General features: G+C 35.9%; 1 protein-coding gene across 1 annotated transcript in view; it reads left to right on the top strand.

The window, feature by feature from the left end:
- The window catches only part of NOSTRIN (nitric oxide synthase trafficking), a 702,548-nt gene that overhangs the window by 222,859 nt on the left and 464,999 nt on the right, over positions 1 to 14,690 (top strand). The window contains exon 4 of the mRNA XM_044075591.1: positions 3,719 to 3,781. Coding sequence (XP_043931526.1) covers positions 3,719 to 3,781 — 63 coding nt within the window. The remainder of the gene's footprint in view (positions 1 to 3,718; positions 3,782 to 14,690) is intronic.

The following is a 14,690-nucleotide window of genomic DNA, read 5'->3' as shown; positions in this document are numbered from 1 at the left end:
CTATCATTTGACTCCTTCCATAACAAACATAAGCATTATAAAGCCAAAGGAGGAGGGGTGGCAATAATGGAAGTTATTGACGATTTCTCAAAGATAATGAAATTTGATGATGAAAGTTTTACTAAACGAGGATATTTCTGAACAAACTTACAGAAATTAAATCACTATGAGTTATGCCAAAACTGACTTTTTTTTAAACAATCTTTTTATAATACTTATTACCAAGGATGAATACAATTTTTTATTAGTTAAGCATCCTATCTGGCTTGTGATATTTGTCATACTGAAGGATCAATGACTGAACCATTAGCAATGTTTATTGATAACAAACAAGAAAATAACGCAAAACAAATAGGCAGCAAATAAGCTGGTTCAAATAAGAACAAACCATGAAAACAAGCAAATAAAAGAACCAGCTAGGTGGCACAGATATAAAAACTTATTTTAATAGACAGACTGTTATATGCAAACAAAAACAAATAAATAAATAAATAGATGAGTGCTTTCTCACCTACTCTGGGTGCTTCATCAGATCTAATAAAACATTAATAAAACCACTTTTAAATACTATAAAATCAATGTCTCAGACCCCATGATTTTAAAATAGGTCTTAATGTGATATGCTCATTTAAACCTCTACCCCTAGTAGCTTGTAGCAACATTATCTATTTAGTTTCCAAGCATTCTGTATGAGTCCTTATATCACCTCCCCTTATGCAAATGCTATGTAACTCCAGAGCCAAAAACTTAAACATATGTGTACTACCTGCATTAACCACATGTTACATAATGCATTCCTGACATCACTTCTATTAATGCTGTAAGGATGCTCTCTAATCTGATCTTTAAGACAATGATTGGTCTTCCCCATGTAATACCAGAACTGGTGAATACACTAAGACATGAAACGAGGGCGAGTTCGAAGAGCAGAACAGGTTTAGGCACAAGAGAACACAGCTGGCAGGGCAGGACAGATGAAATTAGGCTCTGCAGATTGGAGCAAAGTTCCAATGACTTAATTATTAATATTTCTTATGTTGTCTTGGCATCTGAGCAGCGTGAGGTGTTGAGTCTTGGTCTTTCATTTATCCCTGCTAAGGGATTGTGTTTATATGATGTTTTAATAGACTTGAAACATTTTGTTTGTAATATTTCCCTGAGATTGCTGCATGGCAATAGTACTGCACTGACAATAAATTTTAAAAGACCTAGTCACTATATACCTGTAAATCTACCCTTTGTAGAAACATTCAGTAAGTTATGTCATCTATTTATTTCTTTGTTTTTGTTTGCATATAACAGTCTGTCTATTAAAATACATTTTTATACCTGCACTGCCTAGCTGGTTCTTTTATTTGATTATTTTCAAACTTAAAAGATTCTTGAAATTACCTATCATTGCTAAATGAGGTTGAATTAAATGATGATTTATTTATAATCATTGATATAGTTGATTTGTTTACTTGTATACCACATCAAATTTGTTTAGGCTGGTTTGGAATAAATTTGGGGAATACCATGTTTTATCTAATGAGGATATGCATTTATCAATCAATTTCATTATAAAGTATTAACATCTAACTTTATTTATTTTGAAGGACAATACTTTTATCAAGTTTCAAGTGTAGCAATGGGGACTGCCTCAGCCCATGTTTACAGTAACGCTGTTTTACAATATCGGGAAAATTATTTTTTCACAAATTCATTAAGATGTATACTCATTTGGTCAGGCACCTTGGAAGCAGCAAAGGAATTTACTTGCTACCTTGGGACAACTACTCATTTTTTTAATTTCACAAATACTTTAAACGTGAAAGAAATCTTATTAATTTGAATGTTACAATTTACAAGGATGAAATACATAAGTGCTACAATTCTATATCACAAGCCTGCATTTTCTAATACTTATGTTTCAGTAGTTGACATAAATAGAAGCAAAACATTCATCTAAAAGGTCAGTTTGTAAGATTGTCATGCTTTTTGTCTCACAATTATTTTTTTTCTTCAGGAAAGTAACAAGTTAATGGACATGTTTTTTGATCATAGATACCCAGTTGTAGTAAAAACAATATTAGGAAATATTCTGTCTGGAAGAGAGAGAATATAAAGTTTCCTCTGTTTTAGGAAATAGAAATATTAATACTATTGTAATTTTGAAAAGCAATATGTGATCTGATAAATCCAGGTCCCTGATTCTAAAACATCAGGGTTATTGCCCACAAAAATCAAGGAATGGTATTTCATAGTACTACCAAGGAACATCTGGGTAATGAAAATACAGTAATATGAAATGGAGCTAGTAATATTAAACACATTTTAAAGAAGAATAAAGGAATTGTCAGTGATGTAGGTAAAATATCCATAGGCAAAAACGTGGATGTAAATTGTATCCTTATATTAATGCTAGTTCATATATACCTGTTATTTCTTACAGCAAGACTGTCCCATGTCTGTGTAAATATGATTCCAAAACATCTGGCATAGTTTATTTGACCAGTTGTCCTTTCTTGTGAGGCTTTCTATGTAGGTAAAATGGAAAACTCCTTTATTTAAACATATTCAAGAACATATTTATGATATAAAAAGAAAATGTATTAGAAATGCATTATATTGATACACTGTTATATGTGAACATTTTAAAATATTTTTATTTTTTGTATAATAGGTTCATGGGTTTATAGGTAAATATTAGGCTATCAGTCTGCAGACTATTACAAGTATAGCCAATAACCAGAGGTCAGAATGAAAACCTACTCCTTATATTTGTGAGATAAAGACCTTAACAATTATGCCAATTAATATAAGAGGCAAACCACATAGACAGTGTGGTCTGGAAACTATACCTAGAAGCAACAAAGTTCCCATGATAAAATGAAAGGATATCCATTAATAGTGCATTGAAATTAAGGGTTGCTTAAATTTATTGATTTGCATTTTTAGGGTAACACTGTCATGATAATATTTTAAGGCCTATTTCTGTATTTATTCCAATTTTCGAATTCATTCTATTTCATTTCAGTGGGTGTATACAATGTTTTTCAAAAAGGATTTATTTATAGTTTGTGGATTTTTTTTCACATTGTGTGGATATGCATAATATATTATTACATAGGTTCATAGGTAAGTACTAGGCTATCTGCCCGAGGGCATCTATAAGCCTAGCCAAAATGTGTTCGCTTTTGCCGCCCTCTTAGATTAGTTCCCTGTGCCTCTGTGCAGCAGAGCCATTAGTTCCCTGTGCCTCTGTCCAGCAGAGCCACTGTAGTGATCTCCAGGGTAAATTTTCTGTTTCCCATCCACTCGTCAAGGTTTCTTGTTATGAATATATGAAAAGACATCAGTGTCTTTTTATTTATTCATAACATGTATTTTTTACATTTTTTGTTTCGCTTTACAATAATTCATATCAAGAGTTTTATGATTTTTTTAAGCAATGTGTTGTGTTTACAAAAATTGGTCATGTATTTTTAAGGGTCAGCTGATATGTTTGATAATGCTTTTAAAGAGAGTTGTGAGAGGGAGTTGATAGAAGTCCTCAGTATTGTTGGACAAAAGTATTTAAACTTTGTTCAAATAAACAACATAATTTTTTCTATGAATTGAGATCCAGTGTGCATTTTTGTTGTGTGATGTATATAATATGCACATTGTATCACTTGCTGGCACCATTGAATTCAATGTTTTGTTTATGGATTTATTTATATTTGCTTCATTTCAGTTCTATTTACAATTCCTGGACCTGCGTTTCACAGGAGATGAATGCTATAGCAGATCTACATCGGTAAGATAAATATTTTCATCTACTTTAAAAACTGAAAGCATATTAGTTACATAAAGCAAATAATTTTATTATTTATTCATATTAGTACTGACAGCTTAGTGAAACAAGCATCTACATGTACAAGACTTTATTTATATGCCAGAACAGCACACACAAAAAATTATTTAAAAACTACAAATGGGTATTGTCTAGTTATATAAATTATATTATCCACAGAAAATATTTGTAATGTTCTTCATTCTGAAGAAGTCTAGGATTGTTTAGACAAAGTCATTTAATTAAAACTGTGTTTGCCATATTCTACTGCCTTGGAGTGATGTGTTTTCATCTGGATTTGTATTTATTACATGTTTGAGGTTGTTTTGGTTTTTGGTAAATGTTAAGAAAGGGACTACCATTTCCATGGCATGCTGGTGTAGTAGGCAGGACCAGAATGATTGGCAGTCAATTGCATAGAAAAAGCTGTCAAACACAACTAATGCCTTCCATTAAACCTTTCTTTGAGTGCAAAAGTACAAAGCAATTATCACTTCTTTTTAAGTTTGTCTTGGTTTCAGCTTAATTTACCATATAAGGGGGTGCTGCTTCATTCCTTAACCCCCCACCTTTTTCTGAATTTCATAATATATTTGGTAATAAGAGTAGTTCATATGACTGAACATTCATAATTTCAGATGTGTTTATAACACTGGTAAAAGTGATAGAAAATCATTTGATTGCTTCTGTTGGTGTTAAATCTGTGCAAGATTGTGCACAGTGGTTATTGGGGAATTTGCCCTTTCCCCACTGGACAGTGATCTTGAAGTTGATATATTTAATTAGTGGGGGGTAGGGGGGTGCAGCCCCTCACATAATGGGTTCAGGGGTGCCTGCCCCCCTGCAAAAAACATAACCGTTTTTTTTTTCTTATGTTGGCTTTCGATCTTTCGGGATTGATCATTAACCATTCGACATGTGTCTATTTCGGTGTTTCAAAGTACACCCTTGGTAATATGTGAGTGGTGGTGGCAGACTCTTACATGGAAAATTTAACTATAACCAGGAAAAATTAATAAAAGGAAGTGAGAATTGACTTTTTTGTACTCAAAGTAAGTGTTAACGTTGCATGTGTTATGTTTTTGTGATTAAACGCTTGCCATGCTCCTTATTTTTTATTTGACTTAATTTACCATATATACTTGCTTGTGCCAAAAACATAATGCATGCAATGTAACCTATAACATGGACTGCCTCCCACTTAAGCTAACCCCCAAACTTTTTCTGAATTTTATAATATATTTAGTAATATATGGGAAGGTAACACCATCCCCTTATGGGTTATGTCGCATGTGTGGAGTTTTTGGGAGTAACAAACAAATGATGGGAGTAGTAATATTCTACTGCTGTTTTATATTGCATGTTAATTTAAGTGGGTGTACACTATTTTGGTGTCAGTCAAGGTTAAAGCATGGTGCTCACTACTGGTTGCTGAGTGATAGCCCCATTCTTAACAACTGCCTACCTCCCCACTCACTAACTGACCTTCCAGGGGTGGAGAGGCTCTCTGCCCTGAACATCAGGCCTCATAACACCCCTGACTGGACTGTTATTTCCTGAATAAGGCTTACCCTGTCAGGCAGTATTGCTTGCTTAATATGTAGCAAGTGCAAACTAGAGCATACAGATGTCCATCTGATGTTAAACATCTTGTTTCTTATTATGTATTCCAGCAGCTGGAAGGTATTAGACAATCTTAGAATAATGCAGGCTGTGTGTGCGTGAATGTTTTGAATTGTGTGAATGAGTATTTTTAGGTTAGAGTTAGAGTAAAGGCTAGGTTAAGGGTTAGATTAAATGTTGTGTTAGGTTAAGGGTTAGATTAAATGTTGTGTAAGTGTGATGTTACGTATGTCTGTGCCTGCCCTGTTAGGGAAAGGGTTTTTTGCAAGTTAATGTGTAGGGGTGGGGTTAGGGCCAAGGCAGGATTAGGGAAGACCCTGTCTCACCTTACTCATTCATGTTAATCTTAACCATGCCACAATTATAGCCCTTAACTCTAACCCTACACATTAACTTACAAAAACCCTTTTCCATAATTGCATCATTATTCAGACAATTTTGGTCTAAAGCTATTGTTAGGATTGGAGTTAAACGATCTGAATGGAAACTGTTTAGTAGTTTTGATCATATGGATGTTTGATTTTTTCAAGTAAATTTGTTTTCAAAATACAAGTATTGATTATGTTTTGATGCTTGTGCACTTCAACGGAGTACTGTATGTATTATCTCTCTCTATAGCTTTAATATATTTATACACACACACAGATATATATATATAATATATGTGTGTGTAGGAGCTCCAGCTCTATTCAGTTGCATACCGTCTGCTCAGAGGTGATCTGTGCCTGACAATCAAGGCAAGGCCCCAGAATTAATGGATGACATGCTCCACCTTAAAAATCCATCCCACCAGAGCCAAAGAGCAGAGAGAAGAACCTCAAACACTGGATATAAATAGGGAGGGACTGGGGGACAGATTCATCACCCAGAGACTCCCTACACTATGGAACAGAATCCCAGTCCATGTGAGGGAGAGCCCTCCCTGACCTCACTCAGAAATCTTGAGAAGAGTGGATGGAGATCGATGGGTTTTTTATAGGGGGAATCATCTCTCACTCACTGCTGCTGGCACAGCAAACTAAACAGTATAGTATAGTATTCTCATCTAAGGGGGGGAAGCCACACAACACACACACAGGCTTTTATAAATGCCCTAGGGCAGATAGCCTAGTATGAACCTATGAACCTATGAACCTATGACTTTTTATTGGCTGTTGTTTTGCTGACAAAGTGAAGTTCTTTTTTGATAAGTCAAGTCTTGAGATTTTTGATGAAGGGAAGTGTCGATATGTAAAAGTTGATGTAGTGATTGTCAATTTTTATGCACATTGACATATATATATATATATATATATATATATATGTGTGTGTGTGTGTGTGTGTGTGTGTGAGTCTGCGTGTGTGTGTTTACATGTATTTATTTATTGTTGAGCGTAGTAAGTGAACTGAACTGAGGTGTGCACTCTTGCAAACTAAAAAAGCTACATGTCAAAAACTCACCTAACAGATGTTTGACATGCAAAAATGAACACAAATGTGGGTCAATTCTATAAAAATATTTAAATTGACAGACTACATTTTTTTTTATGCAAGGGAACTTCCACTGCACCCTTATCATGCTGGCTGTGACTCCACTCTTCTGCTATTTATATCAGAATCAGAATCACATTTACTGGCCAAGTATGCACACATACAAGAAACTTTACTCTGGTTTCAGTGATTCTCCAAGTATGAATTATATAAACGACATATATACAACTATTAAGAACAAGACAAATGACATACATGCAACTATTAAGAACAAGACAGAAAAAGTAAATATACATATACATATACATATACATATACATACAAGATGCAAAGTGCAACTCAGTGCAAGAAATACTGAAATAAACTCTGAAAGAAACAAGTATTAACAATATGTAAACAATACTGTAGAATCCTCGGAGGCTTGGGAAAAAGAATACCACAACATAATAAGCTGAGTTAACCGTTTATGAACTTGATGGCCTTTGGAAAAAAGCTTTAACTCTGAAACTGCTGTACCTCAGAGCATAGGTAACTCTATGTAATACCACAATCTCAAACTTAGTATATAGCAAAAGCTTATTGTTGGTTGAGTGTTCGCATCTCTAAGTGTCAAATACATGTGAGTCAAACTTGTCACACTCTCAAAGGAAGCATAAACATCCTAGATAAGTAGATATAGGTTTAAGAATATTTGCAAACAGATAAACAATATATGTTACAGTGACTTTTATGGGGTTTTTTTTTGGTGCCGGGAAGTATAATTTTTAAGATATTATTATTTCTATTTATCATAAAACTCTGAACTTTAAGAGTGAAGCTTTAAGTCTTTAGCTAAGACATTAAATTCTGAAAATTTCAACATGCTTTAAATAGAGAGAAAATTTTTGTACCAACAAACTTTAAAGAATATAATGAAAAAAAAAGTTTTTTTCTTATGAATTAAGTTAGATCTGAATGGCCTGCTATGTAATCATTGTGTCTCAAACACTTACACTCAGTACATTCCGTAAGTGGTGGTAAAATATTGAAAATAAACAGATTTTAATTCACAATGTCTCTCTTAGGTGAAAGGGATGGGGATTGGTGGGTCTGGTATAAAAGTTAAGGTTTTTACTTCATAAACAAAAGGTACATGATTTGATTCTGATCTGGGGTTATTAGCTAGGCTTAAAATGGTTTACTTTATTGCTAATCATATCGTAGGTATCTGCTATTTATAAACATAATTCATCGAATGATCTGTGAGAATAGGTTTTTGAAGAATAGAGTAATATGAAGGATGTAGATCATAATTCTTAGCCCAAGAAATTTGGGCATAGCCAAAATAATAGGGTGACAAAACCCTATAAATAAGCACAAAATTTAAATATTGAGCTTAGTTATTTATTGGTCTTTTCTGACCAGGAAAGTCCAACTGTCAGAGCTGCAGAGCCCATGTTCAGGAGAAACCCTGGGAGGAAATTCCATAACAGTACATTTATATTAAAAAGTGAATTTCAGACAGTCCTCAGAAAAACAACAGTTACCCTTCTCATTAAAAAATAAACATAATTACAAGACAGGTATATACAGTAAAGTATGTACATCAACAATTATGTCTATACAGTTCTTGTAGCTGTAAAATCTTGCAGGAAGTTAATGGATTGCTACTATAGAAGGGGAAACGTAAAGAAGTTTAGAGATTGTACATTTGAGTAAAGAAAGGTTTGAAAGGAGTTCAAGATATGTAAGTTATAAAATTATGCAGAAGGGAAATTTTAGTATTATATAGGCTTGCAAAATGTTCAAGAGATATAATGAAGTAAATTATAAAATTATGTAAGAGGGGAAGGGAGATATTAGTCGTGTATAGGAGGACAGTGGTAATAGCATAAGACTGAGAGAGCATGGTAAAAGGTTAATTCTATTTAGGCTGCCTGTTCCAAACTGGTGTATCTATAATGTGTGTATACAGAGGATAAAGTAGAAAGGTATAGCGTTATGTTAACCAAACTCAGAATCCAAATATAAATAACACCACTGAGGATCCAATCACTGGTTAAAATATAATAATGTTTATTAAAATAATAAATAAATGAGCATTTTCATCTCAACAGTGAGACTTCATCAGAATATTTTTTAAGCAGTGAAAGATCATCAGTGGCATTATGTATACAGGGGATGCATGAGAGGGGGTAGAGTGGTGGATGGGAGAAGTTAGAAAAAGAGAAAGATGAAAAGTGTTAAAGATGAGGGTGAAAAGAGGTTATTTCTTCAAGTGCAGGGGACAAAGTTTCTAAAGTCTGGAGGTTAATTTTTGTTTTATGAATGTAGAGACATCACTGCCTTCAGTACCTTCTTCCAGTACAGTGGGCCATATTGCATGGTAGGTATTGAAACCCTGATTGATGGGATGCTCTCATTATCCAGGAATCAGGTCTCTATTATGATGTATATATCAATTATTCCAGGCTAAGGAATATCTGCAATAAGTGGATTTTTTTGCTGAGGCTCTTAGCATTGAACTACACTACTTTATATTTATCCGAGTTATGTTTTGTAATTTTGGAAGCTTTTGAAGACTGATGTCATCTAAAAAGGCACTATAGGGGTGGATACAATTTTTGCCAATATACAGAAGCCTTGATGGGATAGGGGCAGACCATCCTTGACTAAGCAGTTAGGACTGCCTATCATCTCCTCTCAGGCTGATATATACTGTAACCCCTTTGAATTACACCAGAAGCTAAGCCATTTTTTGAAATCAATTATCTTTTTTTTCATATTGCGGCATCATTTTAGATGAAGGTAAAATGATGCTCAAGGCTAGGTTCATAACTGCTTCGGACACATATTCTGAGAGCTCTATCATGCCTATCTTCCTATAGTCCAAGCAGGTATGTCTCAGGTCATTAATGTATATTTGTTGTGCAATGACCCAAGTTCATACATATTGTGGCAAATCCTGGCCCATGATAACAACTAACTGTGACCCTCTCCTTGTATAGTCTGGTGAGTTGTACATCACAGGGTTTCACAATGGAGTCCCCTATGACTAGGATGCTGGGTTGTGTGGAGGTTTTCCTTATGTACATTTGAGCTCAGATACTGACAGATATAGGTGCATGCTTCCTGTTTGGTGACAGCTGAGTAGATTGTTTGGGAGGGCTTTGTGGTTTAGGTAGGTTACTTTTAAGAGCCACAGCATATGGACGTCTATGTGTTTGGTCTGTAGTGTGTGTAGTAGCTACAGTGTGGCATTATGTGTTACTGACAACCTGTTTGGTATTAGCAGTGGCTGGATGTCAATGGAATGCCTCCAGTGACACTAAATAACTACATCTCTCACACACTGTGATACATTTTTAGGTATTAAGTGGCTGCAGTAAACATGACACATTTGTTACATTATCTCAGGATAACCACTTCCACCAGGCTGGCTACAGAGATAGTTGCAAAGTGTGAAATCATGGTTCCAGGAGTAAATTAACATGGGCTTTAGTGGGAGTGATAATGACGGGATTTATAAATATTTTGCAGGCGTACTATTGTAGTAAAAACAACTATCTAGGTTTAAACAATAATCTAAATCTAACACAAAAAAATAATGCCAGTCTGTGCACAAACCAGGGTCTCCTTGCACATCTGCAGAGTACTGGTTACTCAAGGAATTTTAGCAGTTAGTTTTATAGGGAAAGTTAAGGTTCTATGTGCCTATGTCTATACATGGCACTGTTAGCTATGAAAAGAGCAGTGTCATTCAAATTAAAAAAAAAAAATACAAATCATATAGTCCTCTGGCCAGTCACAAAACAACACTCTATCAGGTTCTTTCAGAAAATCCCCACAACATTCCCCTCTACAAACATTAGAGTGCAACCAAAGTTTTCTAACTTTAGATCACTAAAATAGCAAAAAAAGTGCAGATTTAGTAACTAAACAATGTACGGTGCAGAAATAATGTGTAAAACTAGTGCAATGCAGAAAAAAAAATTACTTAGTTGTTGTTGTTGTCTTTCAGCTTTTCCTGGTTAGGGGTCGCCACAGCTGAACTCCGGTCCGCTAATGATTGGCAGTTGATTTTCACAAATGCCGAGGTGCCAGCTTGACGTTCAACCTTCAACAAAGGCACGCCCATTTACACATGTCTTTCGAATGCCCACCTAACCGTGGGGAGGACATGCAGACTCCACACAGAAGGCACTCCCCACTCTCCAGCCGGGAATAGAACGGGAGAACCTCTTGCTGTGATGCAACAACGCTACTACTGCACCACTGCGGATTGAATTACTTAGTAAAGCTAAAAAAAACTGCTTGAATATTTGCGCTCTGCTTTGTAACTTATATTGCTGACTGACTGACAGCTCATCTTTGTAGTCACTAACTACTGTTTTTAGTCTCAAATTGAATCTTGGGGGTAGCTCAGGTGAATGTAAAAGATCTCATGGCACCTATCAAAAAGACTCGAGGAAGCTTCCCAATACCCTATCCAACTTTCCACTAGTAGTATATATATACCACCTACCTAGTGAAACTAATCTGATTCACACCAAAAATCTGTTATGTATGTAACTGGACTGTTTCGCTAACACTGCTTGTACCTCAATACCACCAGGCTGGATCTGAATTTGATCCTGTGAAAACAGTGTCCTACTCAGTAACCAAACATAAATAAATAAATCATATCAGAATGTAATAAAGAACAGTACCTCTTTGAGGCTGTCTAAAATTCATTCTTCATGGTCTCTACAAATTTCTCCCACCCCCAAGCCTTCACTTTAGTGACTACTGCAACTGCAGATTTCCTTGGTGCCAGTATCTATCAAACAAATGTGCCCCCCCCACTTACTTTGCATGAAAGGCCTGTTTCTATATTTGAGAAGCACCTTTTGACACATCACCATGCCACCATCTCAACCACTGAAGTCTGGATACAGCCCATTGAGACGTGACATCCTGGAACCTCTGAAGGTACACACAAGAATTTCTTCTAGATGGGTAACTGAATTAACTGTACACATAATAATCAGCTAGACATTCCAACAGCACCCTCACTATATGTTTGTGTTTCATGGGTCTGTACAGCTAGTATTGTGTCTGGCACAACTCACACCTAAAATAGTGATCAGATGTTGACAGCCTAACAATCTCACTGTCTGATATATAGGGCCTCATATCTGATGACACAATTTCAAAGTCAATCATTGACCTTTGGCCTAAGGTGTTTCATACCAGGCACAATTTTGAGTATCCATGTGGTTAAGCATGGTGTCAATTATGGCCAATCCATGAATAGCACAGAAGTCCACAAGTCAGTGCTAAGGCTCTGATCAGGCCAGCTGTTCCTTCCAGTCATGCCCCTTCAGGTGCCACTATGATTCCTCACATGATCAGTCAAGTTTCCCAATACAGGTACAGAATCTGTAGGTTGTACCCTAGTGAGCACCTCAACAATGGTCTCTAAGAAAGCCCAGTAGTATGACTAGATGCACAAGCAAGAGACAGTATTTTACCTTCTGCATCTTAAAGCTGCATTGAGGTGAGCCTCGCATTTACTGGTACATGCCTTAAATGAGCAGCATGCAAATGGAGCTTTTAAATGTCCCCACACATGCCTAGGGCCTTTTTGAGGGTAAACCCCAAATTAAAACAGAGAGTATCATTGCTTGAAAAGTTTGATTCAAATCCATTGCTGGGAATAGATCAATATCTTGTTATTGTATTAAAGCCAACAACCTGTAATGTTGTTTACTATTGCCGCAACTTTGTATCTCTATTTATCATGTACATGATGTGGAGCTTTTCTCCCCGGGCATCCGCTGAAAAAGGACCTGTGTCCAGTCGGAATTTCCCAGTAAACAAATATAAATAAATAAATAAATAATAAAACAAAGGTACTTTTCGGCATGCTGCTCAAGCTCTGGCTCCTTCATCAACAGAGATGTGACATTATATGTCCCTATGTCTTTCACCTCGCAGGTGGTGAATCTGCAGGGTGGCTCCACATGCCTTCCTTATGCCGAGCCCAGGGGTTGCCTAGGCATCAGGTGCTTGCCAGTGAGGACAACTCTCAGGTCTTGCTCCAGATGTGGGTCCTGGTATTTCTGTTTATTTATTTATTTTGTATTTATTTATTGACATTTATTTACCAGGAAAGTCCAGCTGGGTAGGAGCCCATTTTCAGAGGAGACCTGGGAAGAAAAGCTTCAAAATACTACCAAACATGTTAAGAACAATAATTTTACGATCTTTAAAAATAATACAAGAACAACTACAGTTTAAATAATTATACAAAATTAGACATAATATAAAAACATTGGTTAAGAATAGATATGTTATATGACAATGATTTAATATTTAGAGAAATTTTAGCCAGTTTACAGAAAAATTAAAGGTAAGTTAGTATAATACAAAAAGGAACTGCAATATGAAGTGAGAGAAAAGCAGGCTTATGGTATATTTAGAGAGCAAGCCAGGGGAGAGATATTGCTAGAAGTAAGGAGGTGCGTGAAAAAAGGGAGAGTAAGGAGATGTAAGGCATGAATAGGTATTTGTTCATATTTAGGGATATAGTTTATCCTGGTATTGAGCAAGAACACAGCCAGCTTTTGGCTAGAAAGTTTTTCAGAATGGTTTTGAAGGATTGGAAGGAGGATGTTGACCTGATGGATACAGGTAAGCAATTTCAAGCCTTAGCAACATGGTATGAGAAAAGACAATGCCCAGCAGATCTAACAGGCTTGTAGACAAACAGTAGTTTGTGATCATTGGATTGTAATGACTTATTGGGAACATTGTTGTGTAGAATGTTATTTAGTGCTTGATAATCAAATGGATGCTGGATAATTTTATAGGTGGTAAGAAGCTGTGTATATGTTAGCTGATGGGGGAGTTCTAACCAACTTAGGTTTTTTAGTGCTAAGCAGTAGTGGATTCCGAAAGGGGTATTTGCTGCAAATTTAGTAACTTTGTTATAGTATTGTTCAAATTTTGATTTTGTGATGCCTAAAGGTTAATAAGGATGGGAGCACCATAAAGAAGTGTGGGGAGAATTTAAGTAAGTGGCAAGTGTAGCTTTATTTGTGTTGGTGAGAAAGGTTTTCAGTCTGTAAAGCATCCCAAGTGTTTGAAGAGTTTTTCTTATGCAGTTTTGTATATGTAGTTCAAATTTAAGATTATCATCCACTATCTTCCATAATAATTTGCAACAAGAAGTGACTTCAATTGTTGTATTATTAAGAGAGAGGACTTTAAGAGAGGGATTTGGTGGAAAAATAGTATTTTTTTAAGGTAGAGCATGAGCTGTGAGTTGCAAAGCCATGTTTCAGTATCTGTTAAAGCTTGCTGAGTAATGTTTTGGGATGTGTGTTATTTTGTCAGATGTGCAAATGAGTGTGGAGTCATCTTCATACGGTATTAGGGAGGCCTGTTGTGTAGATTTGTGGAGGGTGTTGGTGAGAATGTTAAATTGCAGGGGGACCAAGGATATAGCCTTTTGGTACACCAGTGTGACCAGGAGGTATGGAGAGAGCGTGGAGTGCCATTTTACTGAATTATACCTATTGGGTAGGTAGCTTTTGAACCACAGAAGGGTGGGCTGAGAGAGACCTAGTGAGGAAATTTGAAGTAGAAGTTTGCTATGACAAAATGCGTTGAAGGTTTTAGACAAGTCTAGAAATAAAGAGGGGACTAGTTTGTTATTAGCTCTAACTTACTGACAGTATCTATATAGGGTAGAAGTGCAGTGTTAGTACTATGAGAAGGATGGAAGCCGTGTGGTGTGGAGGACAGGAGTTATTCC

Source organism: Protopterus annectens, chromosome 6.part1, assembly GCF_019279795.1.
Source record: "Protopterus annectens isolate FY-2018-M chromosome 6.part1, PAN1.0, whole genome shotgun sequence".
NCBI lineage: Eukaryota > Metazoa > Chordata > Ceratodontiformes > Protopteridae > Protopterus > Protopterus annectens.
Note: the sequence above shows the minus strand (reverse complement) of the source record. Positions and strands in the feature narration are given on the sequence as shown.